Source organism: Ovis canadensis, chromosome X (genome assembly GCF_042477335.2).
Source record: "Ovis canadensis isolate MfBH-ARS-UI-01 breed Bighorn chromosome X, ARS-UI_OviCan_v2, whole genome shotgun sequence".
Taxonomy (NCBI): domain Eukaryota; kingdom Metazoa; phylum Chordata; class Mammalia; order Artiodactyla; family Bovidae; genus Ovis; species Ovis canadensis.
Genome location: NC_091727.1, coordinates 104,189,883 through 104,209,727, shown reverse-complemented (window position 1 = coordinate 104,209,727; position 19,845 = coordinate 104,189,883). Strand labels below are relative to the sequence as shown.

Here is a 19,845-nt window from a genome sequence, read left to right as displayed (position 1 = left end):
GACAGGGAGGCCTGGCGTGCTGTGATTCATGGGGTCACAAAGAGTAGGACTCGACTGAGCGACTGAACTGAAGACAGACTTTATCAATTTGATGATTCAGGGTGTCTCAAAATTAGCAAAAATCTCAAATGGTAAAATCACAGAACCAAGAAGAGCCATTATTATATTTTGTAAAGCTATTCAATTAAAAGGAAAACTGGCAGATGAGTGAATTTTCTAGATTACAGAATTATTAGTCACTAATAAATACTGATCAATTAATAATATTTAGTAATAGTGAACATGTAGCAATGCTTCCTATTATAATAGCTCTGAACTTCTGTATTTTTTTCCTTGCTTTTTTGGGGAAAATTTACTGGTTAACCTGGAATATATTTTAACCTTCTTAGGTTTGTTATATGTTCCAACTCATGAAAACAAGCTGTAAATTAATTGACAGTCTATATAAATAGTGCAAGGGGCTGCTGAAAAAGTTTAGGGTTTGTAAGTTTATACTGTATCATATTTACATTTTAAAGTTAGCGTTGTAGATTTTACAATCATTTCCTCTTTGGTATAAACTTGATTCTATAATGCTGTTTATTGAGAAGAAGTAGGTCTTTTTTTTTTTTTTTTTTAATTCTCAACCCTTGGGCACAGCTGGAACTCCTGAGTTTCTTATTTATTTTCAAATGGACATTTCTGTTTTTCACCACCACCTCTGCCCCAGGGTAAGTATTCCATTTTCATGAATTTGAACATTCAAGGGATTAGCTTTATTTAACAGCCACCTGTTATCAGGCAGCCGCAAGTTCACACATTCAATTTTAATAAGCAAATTTAATCCTTCCTGTACCTGTCTTGCAGCCCTTGATGTAAGTTGAGCTAAACATGAACCAATCTGTGGGGTAGTCTTAATTTTAAAGAAAAAGGTACCTAACAGGTTGAATCTGATTTCTATATACAGCCCAAATCGACCAGGCACTTAAATATGTTTCAGATATTCACTCAAGCCTACAAATCATTTACTAAATATTTGAAAATATGAGAAAGCTTTTCTCTTAGAACAAAGGGTATGGATTTTCACCTTTCTTGAATCTTATAAAACCAACAAGAATGAATAAAAGATCACCTAGAAAATTATTTATCCTCAATGTGTCTTGAAGTATTAGCTGCTAGGTTAGGAATTCGCACAAGGTACTGGTTACTTGCATGTGTGTTTGCTAGTCGCTTTAATCATGTCTGACTCTCTGTGACCCTACGGACTTAGCCTGCCAGGCTCCTCTGTCCATGGGATTCTCCAGGCAAGAATACTGGAGTGGGTTGCCACGCCCTCCTCTAGGGGATCTTCCCGACCCAAGGATCAAACCGGTGTCTCTTATGTCTCCTGCATTGACAGGCAGGTGCTTTACCACTAGCGCCACCTGGGAAGCCCCAAGTACCTAGGAACTATCAGGGCCTTAGGAAATGCATTCTGAAATTTAGCGAACTGTCTCTAGAACAGTGGTATCTAATCTTTTTCAAGTCCCGAACTTCTCTGAGAGTCTGATGAGAGCTGTGGACCCTGCCCATAGAAAAATTCATATAGGTACAAATTGTGATCTCAAGAAGTTCAAGGACCTAATGAAACTCACCCCTGGGTTATGGAGTACTTACTGTTCAAGAGCTTGTGTTCCAGGGTAATAGTTGGCAACCATAGCCCCTAAACCAAATCCAGCCTGCCCTGTTTTTGTATGGCCAGAATGGTACAAGTGGTTTCTCTATTTTTATTTGTAGTTGATATGCAATATTGCATTAGTTTCTGGTGTACAGCAAAGTGGTTCAGTTTTATATATCATATGCAAATACTTTTAAATATTATTTCCCATTTTGGTTTATCACAGGATATTGACTATAGTACCCTGTGCTATACAGCAGGACCTTATTGTTTATCTACTCTAGTTATAATAATAATAGCTTGCATATGCTAGTCCCAAACTTTCAATGCAACCCCCTCACCCATCCTCCTGGCAACCACCAGTCTGTTCTCTGTATCTGTGAGTCTGTCTCTGTTTCACAGATAAGTTCATTTGCGTCACGTTTTACATTCCACATATAAATGATATCATGTGGTATTTGTCTTTCTCTTTCTGACTTCCTTTACTTAGTATGATAATCTTTCAGTCCATCTATTTGCTGTAAATGGCATTGAAAAGTTCATTCCTTTTTATGGCTGATATTACATTATATATATTCTAATATATATATATATAATTAGCTTATATATATATATATATATGGGGTATTATAAAATAGCACTGAGATGAACATAGGGCTGCATGTATCTTTTCAAAGTTTTATCTGGATCTATGCTTAGGGGGGGTATTGATAGATCTATGCTATTGTTGTTGCTTAGTCACTAAGTCATGTCCAAATCTTTTTTGACCCCATGGACTGTAGTCTGCCAGGTTCCTGTGGGCATGGATTTCCCAGGCAAGAACACTGGAGTGGGTTGCCATTCCTGCTCCAGGAGATCTTCCAGACCCAAGGTTTGAACCCGCATCTCCTGCACTGGCAGGCAGATTCTTTACCATCTGACCCACCTGGGAAGCCTGTGATTGATAGATCATATGGCAACTCTCTATTTTTTAGATTTCTGAGGCACCTCCATACCATTCTCCGTAGTGGCTGCACCAATTTACAACCCCACCAACAGTACAGGAGGGTTCTCTTGTCCCACATCCTCTCCAGCATTTGTTATTTTCTATATTGTAATATCTCATAACACATGAAAACTATATGCAATTCACGTCTCAGTTTCCATAAATAAATTCCACTCTGCTCACTTGTAGACCGACATAACGAAAAGCATGGATATCTGTTTTTTCTCGTTACAGAAAAACCTATGTAATATCGTCAAATCTTGTCTCTTGTCCCACAAAGGCTGACCTATTTGTTAGTCATTTAGAGAAAATTTTGCTCACCCTCATTCTACAGGATTCAAAAATATAAAGCATTCAATTTCTGAAGTAAAGCGCTAATTATATAAAAATCTATGGATGTGAATTTCATACTTGTAGCAAGATTACACAAATTGAAGAAGTTAGACTTTAGAAACAAATACTGGTGGATTCATGATGATGTATGGCAAAACCAATACAATATTGTAAACTAATTAACCTCCAATTAAAATAAATAAATTTATATTAAAAAAAAGAGAGAGAGAACAAAGAAACTCCACCAAAATAAAACATTGCTCGGTTGAAAAAAAAAATAAAGTGTTCACTAAAATGTTTTTTTACATAGTTACTAAAATTCACATTCTTAACTATTTATTTATAGAATAATAACTACTTGATGACTAAGAATGGGGAGATAGATGGAATCCTGTAAAGGAAAAATTTTAGGAGCCACTGCATTTTGATCTTAAAGGATTCTGAAGCACCTTTGAATAATAATACAATTCAGTGAAAACCGATGCCTCAAATAAATATCTCTAGTTTACACAGACATCTTAGGAACATTGATTTATTACTTAAAATGAGTTATTCCTCAAGGTAGTATAAGGAAATAAAACCTAATAACAGCCCAGATCTCTTTATAGTAACTTGAATAATATCCAGTGTCAGTCACAATTATTGTTGGATGAATCCAAGATACTTAACTCACTTAGGCTAATCCTGGCCTGAAGTGAACATTATAATTGAGGCCTTCCCTCTAAGCTCCTGTCTAAAGGTGGACAACTAAACATTTTCTTTTATAGGATGGTAAACATTTGGTAACAATTTGTTGACTTGATTTTAATGCCAGAAATATAGCACTCTTAACTTTTAGTGCTCATAACATCTTATCACTCATTTACAAGCATTTATAGAGTATAAAAAGCAGCCCCTTTCACCATCACCATGCAGATTTCTATCCTTGGATCCCAAAGCACAATGAAATGTATCATTTTCATTCTCATCAGACTTTACTAGATGTTCACAAGGAGCACAACTGACTAATTTTGTTTTCGTTTTTCCTTGGTCATCTCCACACTCTTTGACTGGTGTTATGGGGACACTAACGGAGGCCCACATAATCTCCAGACTAGTTGATTGCTCCCTCAGTAATTGAGAGTGAACTTTATAAACAGATGCAAGCTGATAGTGGTGTTTATGTACTAATCATACTTGTTAATAAATAAGCCACTGTGGCTCAAAAGAGAGTGAAGAAAAATACATTCAAGAATCAAAAGTGAATAGTTATCCTCAACTAAACCTGGCTTTTCTGACCTTATTAATCATGGAAGTCTCTAAATAAGGGGAAGCATTGAAGGGAGGGAGGTAGGTGAAGGATTGATAGATTATTGTGGGTATAATAGGTGTAAAGTCGAGCAAACAAGAGGGAACAAGTTATGGTTTGGATCTCCCTATAAGTGCTAAGAAGCTGTAGAGCAGGCCACGAATTATAACCAACAGCATAATAGCAGGTGATTCCTAGCGAAGGGTCTGGTAAAAGGGTAAATGACTTTTTTCTTAGTTGGGGGGCGGGGAGGGTGGATTTTAACTTTGTTACCGAGACATGAACAAGAACTGCCCTAAAAATTATTTGTTGCTAAATCACTGTATAATAACATTAGCAATTCAATTAACTTCAGTATAGCAGTAGGAAAGAAAAAGTATTTTAAAAATCAATGACTACTTAATTTTAACAACAGGCATGAGAAAAAGGGTTTGGGGGGAGGGGAAAATACCAAGAGCTGAGAAAAGCAAAAAGGCCACAGAAAGCCTGGAGACTAGAGATATCTCAATGCAAATCCATGATAAATGGATGCAAGGGGTTATAATTATCAGCGGTTTAACAGAGCACCATTACCACCAAAACAACACAAAATTAAACAAAACCTTTCATGGCTCATATAAAAAAATCACTCTACAGAGGAAAAAAAAGCTCAAAGCTACAATAATACAAAGGATCAGGTAGAAGTCAGAAACTAAGGGGACCACAAAAAAATTAATCCATCATCTTATTATTTAGCACTAGATCATATATTCCTAGGGGATAGAGACTATTTCTAATTTACCTTTTTATCTGTTTCTTACTCTTTTAAATGCCTGGCATGAGTAGACACTCAAGAAATATTTAGTGAATTGAGTCAAAATGGATTCCTAAACCACTGATTACTTTTAGGTTTACCAGTTAGAAAAATCAAAATAAAAAACAAAACAAACACTCTGGGATCAAAAGCAGTGGTAGAGAATTCCATCAGTGGCAGAGAATTCCATCTGTTTTGCTCCCTGGTGGGGAAAACTTAAAGCAGAAGACCACTCCCAAACTGTCTTTTGATACAGATGTGAAATGGTACAAAAACAGTATGAGAACCACGGGGTATTGTACACATATACATGCATACACCCACACCCACACATATGTATGCATGCAGTTTTTAACTGGAGTGGCTAAGTCATCAGTATCAAAAGGTATCCAATGAAGAGTTTCCAAAAAAAATGGTTTAGTGATAATATAGACTGAAATATACAACTTATTACAAAAAGTGTGGTTCCAGGGGACAAGTGAATTGCTAATGTGATATTCACAGAATGGCTGAAGAGAGGAGACTAGGTGAAGGAGGGTTTCAAATAATATTTAGTTCATCTATAAAGATTGTTATGGCTTCCCAGGTGGCCCTAGGGATAAATAATCTGCCTGCCAATGAAGGAGACATAAGACACACAGGTTCAGTCCCTGGTTCGAGAAGATTCCTGGAGGAGAGCATGGCAACCCACTCCAGTATTTTTGCTAGGAGAATCCCATGGACAGAGGAGCCGGGCAGGCTACGGTCCATAGTGTCGCAAAGAGTCGGACACGACTGAAGTGATTTAGCACGCACATAAAGATTACTATGGCAGATTAGGATTATTGGGGAGAAAGATTACTGGGTGGGGAGGGCAGCTATGTTTTTTCACACTAGGTCTCCTCATGGCCCTGTCACTGACAAACCATTGAATTTCGTTGATCTAGGCAAGAGGATGGTGCTAAGAAAAAAAAAAAATCATCCTTTCTAGGTAAGGCTACCAAGCATTGGGTTTGTTTCTTGTTGCTGCTGTGATTTTCTTTATCCTCCGCCAGGGAAAATGAGTTTCACAGACCTTCTCAACTTCCTGCCTTCATCTCGATGGCGATGAACGGCAAGCCATGCTGAGGTAGCTGCTGGAGCTTAGACTGTGACCGTGAGCAGGAAAGCTAATAGGCCCACATGGTCTCATTAGCACCCTGCTCTCACCAACTGAGCTAACCGGCCCCAGAGGAGAAAGACACAAAATGGGCTGAGAGACGATTACATTTTAATTTATCCCCTGGGAATATACGAGGGAGGATAAAGGGAGTGTTGAGATTGGTTAGTATCAAAGAAAGTATGCACTGTGAAAGATAGCATGTACAAACGCCCTCTGGTGGCAGAAGTGTAGCATTTTCGTTTCACTTAAAAAAAAAAAGATTTCACCTTGTGTATTAAACTGAGTTGGGGCAAGGCAGCAAAGCTCCTGCTGTTGTGATTTCTTTTGCTTTACTGTGAAAGGAGCTTTAAGCTGTGTGACATACACAGCCTCAGGAAGGGACCTGAATAACTACTCTACCTTGGACCAGTAATTGCAATCAGGAATGAATCCAGGATCTGAGGGGCCTGCAGTTTAGGTTGTTGGGTAGAGAAGGGGAGCCTTAAGAACAAAGAGTATACAAATATTTTTGGCAAATTTTATAAACACATTGCTAGGCCTCCTCCCAGGGCTGTGGAAGGAGACCATGCAAATAAGGGGCCCAGAGCCTTCCTTTGGTAACCTCAAGGAAAGCCTGGGAACAATCTATAGAACAAATACATAATGTTAGGTCTCAGTTGCTATATCTAAAAGTAAAATCTTTTCTAATTTTTTAGAAAACTTAGTAAAATCTTGATAAAATTTGGGGCTCGTAGCATGATACCACTTCAAACACTCCTGTGATATGATCTGATTAACCTCAAGGCAATGTGGATATTCACATAACAGCCGTAAATATATTAAGAGCATATTAATCTTATAACTACATAATTCCTGTCATTTACTGACTTGAACATTTTGCAACAATCACTTTACAAAATACAGAATGTCACTACATTAAGATGAAAGAGATTAAATGTCATCATTTATTATTTCATGAGTAGGTAAACTGAGAAACTCACTGAAGAATCTTCATTAACATTCAGTGTAACTTCTGTACTGACCATGAGACTGGTAATCTAGAAAAAAAATTTTTAACAGAAGAGCCCTGAAAACAGGGAGATAACATAAATACTTCAGCCAATAGTTTACATGAAATAGAAAATCTATAACTGACGTGACTATGCAAAATGTATAATGTATCATGGTGAGGAAAGGATATTATCCTTTCATCTTTAATTATGAAATGATTTATCATTTTCAAAAATTAAGAAAGTAAATAAATATTTTGCAGTTTTACTTCTTTTCATTTAAATCTGTCCTAGTCCAAAAATGCACAGAGTAAGATAATATCTTGGAGCTCCTATTTAATTAAAGAAAAACCCTTGAAACACTGGAGTCTAAAAATACTGATATTATTAATTAGTATATATCCCTTCCTCCTGTCTACTGGAACTTCCTACTTATCCCTATTTGGTCTTGAAGTGTCACCTCACCTTTATTCCTTACTACATTAATGTCAGATAGACATATAAGCTTCTTTTTTTTTTTCCCACATAAGCTTGTTTCTGAGAAATGTACGTGGTAAATAGAATTGTAAAAATGATGTAAAATGGTGGGGAGGGTCTAGACAACATCAGATGATTCTATCTGCGATAAAGAAAAAGGCTGAAGTCCTGTGTTTATAGATTCTGTGGTTTGGAATACTATGACTTGGCCACAGGAATGCAAGCCATGAAAAGCATACAGCAGACCAGAGGACTTGGCACACTGCTATGGCTGAGCCAATAACCTCTATATAAATCATCAGGTGCATACACTCAACTGGGTCAAGTTTACCTTCAGGTAAAGAACTGCCTCCATGTGAATCAACCACATTCAAACAGAGAAAGGAAAGGTATTTACTAGATTATACAAAATGTCTGAGTCAAAAATATTTTTATAGCCTATAACATCATATCCACCATACACACATACATACATTACATCTAGCAGTGAGAATCCTTCCTTGGAAATTTCTTTCTGTGATGAATATTCCAAGTTATGAAAAGATCTGAAACTCCGAACATTATCTGTGCTCAGAAGTTGGAACCCAGTGTGTCTGCTTGCCCTAAAATTCTTCTCCAGTGCTGTTTGTCTCTTAATTATGCCAAGGGGAGTTCTTAATTGTATATATATATATATATATGTTTTGTTTTGTTTTGTTTTTTTTTTGCTGTGAACATCAGCAGCTCTGTCTCTTAAACTGCATTGAAAAATACTAGGGCGTCGCACCCTTTGTGTCACTTACTAAACTTCCTCAATAAAGCTACCAAAAGCTTTCTGAGGTGGAATTTTATATTCGCAAATGTCAATTCAGATCTGTTAGATACAGTGAACAAACTTGCCTGCTACAGCAAGCATTCCACCCAAATTGACTAGGTGTGGCTTTTTTTTTTTTTTTCATTGTTCAGTCACACTGAACAGAATCTGTTCTCTGGCTGCATCTAGGTTGTCATTCTCTTTATCTGTGGGCTTGTAATAAGCAAACCGTACTCAATTTTCCAAAAGCAGATGTGCTCTTCCGGTATCCTAGAAACAGATCAAAGTGTGGTTTGTGGGAAGACATAAGGTTCAAGGCAGTGACACCAATGGGTCTTAATATGCAGCCAGACAAACAACAGGACTGGAAATTTAAACATTAGCTTGAATATTTTAGGGAAAAGAATCAGATGATCAGAGCAGGAGGGATGTACAGTTAGAAGGGATAGACAGTTATTTAGGGAGAGTAGGTACCAAAGAAACGAAGTAAAATTATACGTTACTTTCATAGTAAAATCAAGATCCATAATAAAGAACATTTCTTTCAAGTCAGACTGGTAAATGTCACTTAAAATTGCTCACGCTAGCTCAATGACAACATGCCCACAAGGCAGCTTTCTAGACCACAAAAGAGGATCATATCAACCATCTTGAGGTTAGCTTTTTGTACACATAATAACTGTAGAAATTAATCTTTCATCAGTTTATCACATCATAACAGCTATTGTTAAATAATCTACAAGGTAGAAAAGCAATTTCCAATTGTTCCCTGGGGTCTTCTAAGTAATGTCTCATGTCTTGTGCTATGCTGCAAAATAAATAGTACTCCATATTCTGCAGCCTGAAATTACCCTCATTGAAGAAAAAAGGGAAATGTATTCTATTATAGAAAGCATGGAGAATCAAATTAGAAAGCATATGAAGCTGAAAAACTCAATGAATCTCTCACTGGACTCCAAAAAAGTCACTCCCTGATCAATAATGCATGAAGGGTTGAGACCTGGCATGGAGATACTCGACGGGAGGCTCAACAGAAGATGAAGAGTCTGCCTTCTGTCTTTACCCCTATCTTACCCCAGGCCCTTGCTCTCTGATTCTCTGAAATAGGGCAGTTGATTGATGTCCCTTGACCTTTGAAATAATATAGGCTCCAGCTGCATAGGAAATGCTGGGCTCAGGTGTGTGATAAAAATCTGGCTCCTATTCTTTGCTCAGTCTGAAAATGGGACATCCCACAAGAGGCCAAGAGAGGTAGCAGTGGGTAAAAGGCTCTTGCTTTACTCCCCATCTACTGACATTTTCTGGACTCACCAAGCATATTCATTTCTCTGTGGCTTTATTTATACTATTCTCAGTATCTAGAACACTTTCTCTTCCCTATCCCTTCAAAACCAAGAACAAACTGAAATACTTTAGTGTTTGAAAGCTAAGGACAGAGTTTGGAGGAGTTCAACCATATAAAGTATTACTAAAGGTCAAAGCGGAACTCCAGGGAGCTCACTGGTGACATTCTGGGAACTAATTTATCAATGTAATTAATCAGCACTGAATTCCAAGGCAAGTATTTTTGGCAAATGAGTAAACACATGAAATCTATTTATTTTAGTTAAAATTTTCTAGACATCCTGGAAAAAGTATCATGGAACAAAATTTCAGTGACTTGTTAATGCCCCTAGGACCCATTTTTTGCATTATTCATAAAGATGTACCAATTAAGGGGTGCCCTATCTACACAGATGTCCTTGAATTCTGAGAAACAACTTTGTAATGAGATATGTTTTGCTGAGAGCAGACTGACCTACTCCCACACTTTCCGTCTATCTAAATATTACATACATCTTTCAGTTTTCAGTGTGTTCATTATATAGTAGTCACCAATGAAATGGGTTACAAATAAAGATAACACAACCCTTTCCAAGTACTAGCCTGATAATGGTTTAAAGGAAGTAGGCCAGCTGGAATTAGAATGAGACACCATGGAACCAAATATGAGACCTGGAGGAACTCAGTAGACAGGGACAGTTTTCAATTCCATCTCAAACAGTCTAAGGCCAAACTGCAACTGTATATTTTAAGGTATTAAGACAAAATGAATTCTCTGTAGGATACTTAAATCACTTTTTAAGTGATCCATTTAAACTCAATGATCCAAACAAATACTAGACATTGGTCTAGAATGACACCAAAATATTAATTTCACCAAGGGAAACTCTGTGGCTTGGTTAAGTTAAAACCCCCATCAAACACCTGGCCAGTATCCCTCAAGACTGTTAAGGTCATGGGAAACAGAAAGACTGAGAAACAATCACAGAGCAGAAAAGAGAGCACAGATAGGATTCAAATAAATACACTAATACTCCAGATTGGACACTGTAACAGAAAGAGCACACTAGCGAAATATCTGGTGAAGTCTGAAGAAAGTCTGGAGTTATTAGTTAATAGTAATGTGTAGATGTCAGTTCCTTAGTTTTGACAAATAAACTGCATATAAGATATTAAAAAGTGGGAAAAAACAGGTGATGGGTAATATGGTAAGTCTCAGTACTATTTTTGCAACTTTCCTTTAAATTTAAAATTATTTTAAAGTGAAAAATCTATTTAAAAGTAACAAGAGAACTATCAAAGAGCAAGGAAATTTACCTGAATTAATATCCTAAATTAAAAGGGTTAATTTAACCCTCCTCTCTTCTTAAAATGTCCCTGCTCCTTTTATTAGTATTCTTCTATAAATTACATTTTTTGTTTTATTAATTTGCTGCATTGGGTCTTAGTTATGGCACTCAAGATCTTCAGTTCCCTGAACCAGGGATAGAACCCAGGCCCCCTGCATTGGGAGCGTGAAGTCCCAGCCACTAGAACATGAGGGAAGTCCCTATAAGCTACATTCTTGGTTCCTGCAACCACTGTTTAAATCTAACACACCTGATTGCTCCCTTCACATGCATAACATCTTTGGAGTGTCAATTAACATATTAGCTCGCATCCTCAATCCTTTGGTGACAACTTCCCAAAGTCGTTGCCAGGTTATTCCAGTGTAGATATGCACCCTTAAAAAAGGACATACATATGCAATTTTGAAAAAGCAGATCTGTGACTTACAACTGATGGCATCTGAGCATTCTGGAACATAAACTGCATCTGCTGGGCGAACATGGCGGCGGCACTCTTTTGTTGAATCAGATTGTTCCGTCCATTAATTTCCAGCTGCGTTTTCAAATGTGGAGGAGGGTGAAGGTACTTGCAGTTTTCTCTGGCACACCGGCCCTAAAAATGAAGGATTTTATGAATTGACATTAATATATTTAAAAATCTGGTGTGGCTAAGAAAGTAAGAAAAGTTTATTTATCTCTTAGCATGTGGGATGAACTGTTCGAAGTACTTTATGTGAATTAATGTATTCCGTCTTGATACACACCCCCTAAGACTGACACTCTCATCATTCTTATCTTCCAGATGAGAAGATGAAGAGGAGTTACACAGCTAACAAGTGACAGAACCAGAACTAAAGCCTAGTCTGACTCCAGAACTCATTCTCATAGCCACCTTGCTCTGCTCCACTTTGGTATGCATCAACTTACATTTAAAATACAAAATATCAGGGATAGTATATAATCATAACATTACAGACGTAAATAAAAATTTCCCAACATGAGACATAAAATCAAATATGATCTAAGACGTGGATCTACATATGTAATCAGCAAAAATAAGGAAAAATGTTAAATATATACACATAAATGTATCTTGTAACTTCTAGATCCATTATTCTGGACAATTTTGGCTCTAAAGTTCTTTTTCCTGAATCCATATAATGTGAGAAACTTCTTGAAATCCACTGATATTTTGTTAACTGAAGAATAAATCTCTTCTACCTCACAGTTACGCTGTTCTTTAGGTTCTAGAGGGAATGGCCCCGGATCATTTGGATAACAGACACCCAAGTATATTTGGGAGTGTCAGGTATTTCAATGTTTTAGAGATAGTTTAAGCACTTCCAGACAGGATCATATGGTAGTCCTGTGGAACCAAACATGCCTTTGGTGTTACCTAAATGCTGATATGGCTGCTAATTATGGTGTTTACTGTGTGGCAGCAGAGGATGTCAGTGACCAGTATTTATCACATTGTCAAATGTGTTATGTTGTGTTTGTTTAACTCAAGTACTGTACAAAGCAGCTAACGATGATCCCATTTGGATTACTAAATCTGCCATAATCCCTTTAAGATAAGCACAACTGCAAGCCATTCTTTTTCCCACAGTTGCTTAGATGCTTTAGAGCAGCAGCTTACTGGAGGGAAGGGTGGAAAAAAAAAAAGGCAACTTGTTTGTACCGAAGAGTGCAAGTTGCTAGGCCATCTGAATTCCCAGGAGAAAATCAGTTAGTTCAAGCGTTTTCAACACATGCTATGAATTTTCTGTATTTATGATGCTTCAATGGACTATATTAATCACTCCTTCATATTTAGTTTTCTTGTTATTAAAGCACTCCTGTAATTTCACTGGGAACAAGGTGTGGCCCTGAAAATTAGAGAGTTACCTATAATGTTGGGGTTCCCTTGTGGCTCAGCTGGTAAAGAATCTGCCTGCAATGCAGGAGACTTGGGTTTGATCCCTGGGTTCGGAAGATCCCCTGGAGAAGGTAAAGGCTACCCACTCCAGTATTCTGGCCTGGAGAATTCCATGGACTCTATAGTCCACACAGTCACCAAGAGTCGGATACTGACTGAGCGATTTTCACTTTCTATAATGCAAAACCAGAAGCACTGCAAATGCTCTTTTAAATATCAGGTCAATGGGATGAGATGGCTCTTTTACCTTCCCTGGCAGGGAACTGAGTATAACTTAAAACATAGCTTGATAAATCCAGGTAGCCACTATTATTTTCCATTAGGCTTCTCATTCTGTTTCCAATTTGATCAATTTATTTTTAATCAAATTATTTAAAAAATCAAACAATATCTGAGTTTCAATGTACCTTAGAAAAGAAAGCATTTATCGGTAGAGTCAAGGGTGGTATGAACCCAGTCCTCCCGAACTCATAAAGGTAGGAACAACCACATAATTTCAGCACATATAAGGACTATAAGTGAAGTGAAAGTTGCTCAGTTGTGTCCACCTCTTTGTGACCCCATGGACTATACAGTCCAGGGAATTCTCCAGGCGAGAATACTGGAGTGGGTAGCCACGGGATCTTCCCAACCCGGAGATCGAGCCCAGGTCTCTCATATTGCAGACGGATTCTTTACCAGCTGAGCCACAAGGGAAGCCCCAAGGATATCCTCATATGCGCTAAAACTGGCGGTAATGGAAGTCCCCCTCCCCTCCATTAACATAACATGTCCCCCTAAGAGAAAATGTCAATTCTCTCTACATCTACTGCAAGGCAAAGATAGTCACAACAATTTCAGTCCCTAGATTCTTTACCCAGCGTAACTGGGATTATCTGGGTCGAAATTAACAGCTCAGGGGAATTGGTGGCACGTAGAGCCTTCCACAGCCAAGCACGGCAGTTTTATACTTCCAGGGTTTCTCTTTCTCCTCCTACTTCCCCAAGGTAGAGTCCTAAATCCTCTGCTCTCCTCTTTAATCTACTTCCCCTGGAGAAATAAAGTCCAAGTAAAGTTTCATCTCTCACTGCAATTGCTCAGATCTTAAATCTCGATCTCTATCTCTGACCTCTCTTCTGAATTTCAGGCCTGTTTTAAAATCACCAACTGCAGTTGCATTTAGAAATCCTGCCCCCTAACCAGCTCTAAATAACTTACTCCTGACCTTCCTTCTCCTCAGACTACCTTTCATCTTCCTGCCTACTAGCATTTAGGACTATTGCTCCAGTTCCCAGGCTTTGGGATAGCTGCATAGCAGCACTGAAAAAAGAAACCAGGCTCTTGCTGAGCAGGACCGCCTTAGGATCACAAACCCACCTTGACAGTTTTCCCTGGCCAGTGGCAAACACAACCAGAACCATTTAAATAGGACACCATCTGTAACCCACCCCCAATTAGATGAGGACTGTCTCTTATACTCAGGAATTCAAAACAGTAGATCATTTTTTTAAAAAAGGAAAAGGAACACATTAAGTTTTTGCCATTTGTTAACAGTTTAAAGTTTTTTTTTTTTAAATTTATTTAATTGGAGGCTAATTACTCTACAATACTGTATTGGTTCTGCCACACATCAACATAAATCCGCCACGGGCGGACACGTGTTCCCCATCCAGAACCCCCCTCCCACCTCCCTCCCCGTACCATCATTTACATTGAATGTAATCAGAGGGGAGACGAGGGCGGGAGAGAACATGCTTTATTTGGCCCATTTCCTGCCAATGTACAGATAAAGGATTGCTACCTGCCTCTGTGCATTTACATTACTGTCCTTTACAAATAATAAGTTTTCTTAAGCTTTTTCTTGGGAAACTAATGACATTTTTACAAAGCAAACACAGTACACAGAAATAGAAAAAAAAAAAAGAATTACACTTTAAAAATCACATCAAGCTAGGTTATAAAACTAAAGTATGGAATTTGAGGCAGCCTAAGAATTTTAAAAAACTTACTCATCTTAGTTATGAGATTGTACTTGATTTATAAAGTATTCTTTTTTGAATGACAGAATCCATAATTTAATTCTATAACAATGCAAATGTACAACACCACTACCTTACCAGAGATTGCTGCTCATGTTAAAGAACGCTTATAAAAGAGAAAAAACCCTGCATTTCCAATCGAAACAATAGATGAGACCAAATAATTTAATATAAATGTTATCTGTGGAATACAATATTTCAAAAGAAAGCCAAGCCCCTTAAATTTTTTCAAAACAACTTTAGGACTCAGGGTAATATATGTACAACACTCGGTAGCAATAAATCTCTGTATTCATTCTTCAAGACGCCCAAACTTAATTATAGGGCAAAATACTTTTATTGGAGTTGGGGAGGGGGTGGCAAACTTTGTTTTTGACATTTGCTAACATTTGCTTTTAGTGCCTGTAGGGGATTAAGGATTTCATAAGCACGTATGGATGAGATGGGGTGGAGGCAAAGGATGGATTTGCCCAGCACAGTACGTAATCACTTAGTGTTTTTCTGTCCTTTGGAAAACCAGTGACTATGAAGTTTTCCAGAGGCCAGCTAAGCATCGTGAATGGGCCACAAGACTTTATCACACCAGGTCTGTAACAGCCCAGAAGCTATCTTGGCAGAAAAATATCACCTGTTGGGTTTCCCAAGCCAAGTCAGTGGTGTCCAACCTCCTTCTAGACCCACAGGTTCAAGAGTTGCCATGTGCTCAGTGCAGACTCACAAAATTAAAGAAATCAGACTGCAAGCTCATTTAGGCTTGCCTCAGTTTCACGCCTTTTCCATTTCCTTTGGCCTTAAAAACAAATCATTCTCATCAGATCTTTCACTGTGATACTGAGTCAAGAAAATAGCAAAGTGATTTGATAAGAAAGTGATTCTCTGCTGAAATAAGTGTTACTATATCTATGCATCTCCCTGCTCCCCTATTCCATCTACTCTCTTTGAAAAAAGCACCCAAAAAGCAGCACGGAGAGAAAATGACCAATGAAATTTCTGAAATACATCAAAAAGTTGATGACAGACAAAGGAAAAAGTTGCAGAGCATTCATACAACCTCCAAAACTCAAATCTATTCCTTTTCCTTACCTTCAGGCTTTTCACAGTACAAAGCCTTCGACTGAAAGAGAAAAGTAGCATTGTAGAGATTCAAATCCCACCTAAGTCTTGGGAGTTTTGAGAATGAGTCTGTCAGAGACAAGACTTTCCAGGCACTTGGTGGTAGAAAACTCCTGTGAAATGTACTTTTTTATGTTCATGAGACAAAGCTCTACCATCCATCAGAATAAGAAAAGGACCCCAGGAAGCTGAAAATTACCCTTTGTCAGTCACCAGTATCTTAACAGGAACAGCTGTTTGCAGAATGACTTGCTTCTTCAAATACATTAGGAATTATGGGGGGGGGGAACCTCTCAAATACAATAATAACTGGATTACCTTTTCAAAGACATCTCATCGCTCTGCTATACTACCAAGAGTTAAATGTTAAATAAAGCCAACAAATAGGTGATTTGATTTCTATAAGAAAATAATTTCATTTTAATGATCATGTATTAAATGAAAAAAACCTCTTGATTATACTGCCCAACTAAAACATACTTACATGCCTGGACATGGCTTCTCAGAGGAAGTAACAGTGATTTTAGAATAACACATGATCCGTACTAGGTTGCCTGGTTCCTACAACCATCACGGACCTTTTAAAGGCTAGGAACAATCTGAAACAGCTAAAAGGCAACATCAACATAAACTGAGTATCAGCCAGATATCAACACACTAATGGCAATTTCCCACTTTCTCTTAAGAGTTGTTTTTATAAAAATGTGTATCCTCCAGAACTGTACCATTTATGAATACTAAGATATATACACAAAAAGCATCCTTAAAATCTTACATATAACTCAATTTAAACTTGGGATACAGACAAAAAAAATCTTTCTTTAAAAAGCCTTTAATAAACCACTTCCTGAGTATACTGAAGGCAAAATTAATGAGGCCGACCGTCCCTCCACCATGGAGAGGGCAGGCAAGCACTCCACCGCCTCCCCAACCAAGTCAGCACTGCATCTCTCCTGAACTCTGCTTTTTTTTTTTTAATGTTATTGAAGTCTAGTTGATTCACAATGTTGTGTTAATTTCTGCTCTACAGCAAAGTGATTTAAGTTTTATATATATATATATATATATATATTCTTTTTCTTATTCTTTTCCACGATGGTTTATCATAGGATATTGAATATAGTTCTCTGAGCTATATAGTAGGAGCTTGTTGTTTATCCATTCTCTGTATAATATTTTGCATCTGCTCATCCCAAACTCATGAACTCTGCTTTTTTGACATCCCATATACATATACAGAGGGCAATGACTTTGGTGCAAACCAGAGACCAAGTCTGAATAAGTAAGAAGCTGGGAGGAGAGCAGAAGAATTTTCTTGCCTATCTGCCTCAAGAAAGCTTTCGAATGGTGACCTCCAAAAGATGGAGGGAGGAGGAGTTCAACAATCACACTGTTGTTCTCTGTAACAGCCCATGAGATAACCTGATTACCAGAACTGAAACATGTAGGGCTGAACCGGATTTTAAGGAACATCTCCTGCACCTTTATCTTACAGAGAAAGTGAAGGCCAAATTGATGATGTGGCTTGTCCTAATTAACAAGCAGCTCAGTAAGGACAGAAGCCAAGTTTCCAGACTCTCACTACCCAATATGGATTTTCAGTTCAAATGACTCTTTCTCTATAAAGATTTTCCTGAAACCATGTTCCCACCCCCACTCCCCCACTCCCTTTTATCTCTCCCTCGTTTGTGCTTCCAGCTGCATCTTGTACTCAGTTTTATCATAGCACTTATCACTGTGTACATTGATAAATTGTTTGCATGCCTATCTCCCCATTCGACTTTAGAGTTTGTTTAAAGGCAAGACTGTATCTTCCTCATCTTTGAACCTTCAGGGCTGTTTCTGTGCCTGGTGAATAGTGACTACTCTATAAAAGTTTGTTGAGCGGATAAACTTTGTGGGAATAATTTTATAGGGCATCACAGTAAGCCAGCCTTAGAAGCCTAATTGCTTCTCTTGCTATTTCCTTCCCTAAGTTCTTTCTTCTTCCTCCAAGAAGAGAACAATAGCCAACACATGACTGAGGCTGTTCCTGGTTTTCTGATTCAAATGAACCGTTATTTTATTCAGGTATAGTAAATAGTTCATTTGTTACTGCTTATTTTTTTAAATGAATATATACTCTGACATGTATGTGACCATCATGGCTGAAAATTCCTGGTCATCCAGTATACACTGAATCAGAAATGTTGCGAACCCGAGGCACGCAGACACAAACCCTGGTATAATTCCCAGGGGTCTGTGGTCACAAGAACCCCCAGGATATAGAGCCCCTACAAAACTGAATAAAGAAACCTGCAGCAGATTCATATTTAATCAACACCTGGGCTTGCCCAAGGGGAGCACTGCTTTTCGAGGGTCAGTTTAGAATAAAGTGCCTCCTCCAACTGCTCCATCCCCACTCTTCATTTCTCTAACCAGCTGCAAGTCAAATTCCCTGAAGCTACTTAGACAAAGGTGGAATATAAGGCTTTAGTATAATCACATTGGGTGAGGCCTTCCTGTGCATCTCTACTGACCTCTTACAACAAAATGCTTCTGCTATGCTTAAGACGCATATTCAGCTGTATTCATGTTGAACATTGATTCTCAAATAATCATGAGCTTGAACTTTTTCTGAAGAACAAATAACACCAAAAATCATAGTTGCTGTTCCTAGTGAAACCAAGCCTGCCTCCCCAATACCCCAGGTCTGCTCCCTGCCCACTTCCCAATTTTCCCCGCTGTGGTCTAACACCTTCAGTTGCTTGAGAAAAATGTGATATCTGTTCAATATGTTCCTCACGAATGTATCATCTGTTTACAAAACAGACAACCAGAATCAAATTAAAACCCCCAAACAACTGAAGCACACCGGTACCAAGTTACCAAAAGTCAGAGGCGTTTCTGATGCTAAGTATTCATGGAAGCTGTCTTTAATGTAGTTGATGGCTGCCAACAGAAAATGCCATTAAAACAGAAAAAGAGGAAAGAATGAAAAGAATGACATTGAATTTGTTACTCCAAGAAATAAAATACACAGAAAACCATGCAACTTCAAGAAGCCACTTACTACATAGGCTTCCTTAGGAAGCAACATAAAGGGGTGTCTCCCTCCACCCTTAGGCAGTCAAATCTCTGGCTCTCAGCGTTGCCTCGGCTCCCTTTTCTGGACACCCGTCCAGTCACTACAGCGACTCAGAACCAGGACAGAATGGACACTGCCTGCCTGTACCCTTTCTTCCCGGCTAGGGCTTCCATCTGGGCTCACACCTAGCGTTGCCAGATTTATCAAATGAAAACACAGGACTCCCAATCAAATCTGAATTTCCCATAAACAAGGGCTCATTTTTTTTTAAGGATAAGTATGCCCCATACAAAATATTATCTGACAACCCTCTCCCTATCTATTCGTCCACTCCAGTGAGTTCAGCTAAATAAAGTCAAATCCTCAAAAACCCATTTACCTCCCTTTACCTTAAGGTCATAAGCAGCCCCCTCCATTGGAAACAGCCTAGGCTCTACTAGGCCTTCAGTTCCCCCAGAGCAAAGCAGAAGGCCCTCTCAGTCCCAGCTTACCTGACCAGCTGCAAGGAATTTAAGGAAGTTGACTGTTGGAGAAAGCAATTTTTTACTCCCTGGCTCCTCCCACCAAAAGCTTCACACGGCTCCCTACCCAGTCAGCCACTCCACTTTCCCAACCACTGTGGCGCAACAACTGTGTATTCAAA

General features: G+C 38.3%; 1 protein-coding gene across 32 annotated transcripts in view; it reads right to left on the bottom strand.

The window, feature by feature from the left end:
* Positions 1–19,845, bottom strand: part of MBNL3 (muscleblind like splicing regulator 3) — a 121,592-nt gene that overhangs the window by 16,909 nt on the left and 84,838 nt on the right. For 12 of the 32 annotated variants that reach the window (XM_070290727.1, XM_070290731.1, XM_070290729.1 and 9 more), the window contains exon 3: positions 11,535–11,699. In XM_070290727.1, the coding sequence (XP_070146828.1) occupies positions 11,535–11,699 (165 nt within the window). Of the gene's footprint in view, positions 1–11,534; positions 11,700–16,619; positions 16,744–18,654; positions 19,843–19,845 lie in introns of those variants that run through there. The other 20 variants (XM_070290735.1, XM_070290742.1, XM_070290740.1 and 17 more) reach the window with 10 other exon arrangements.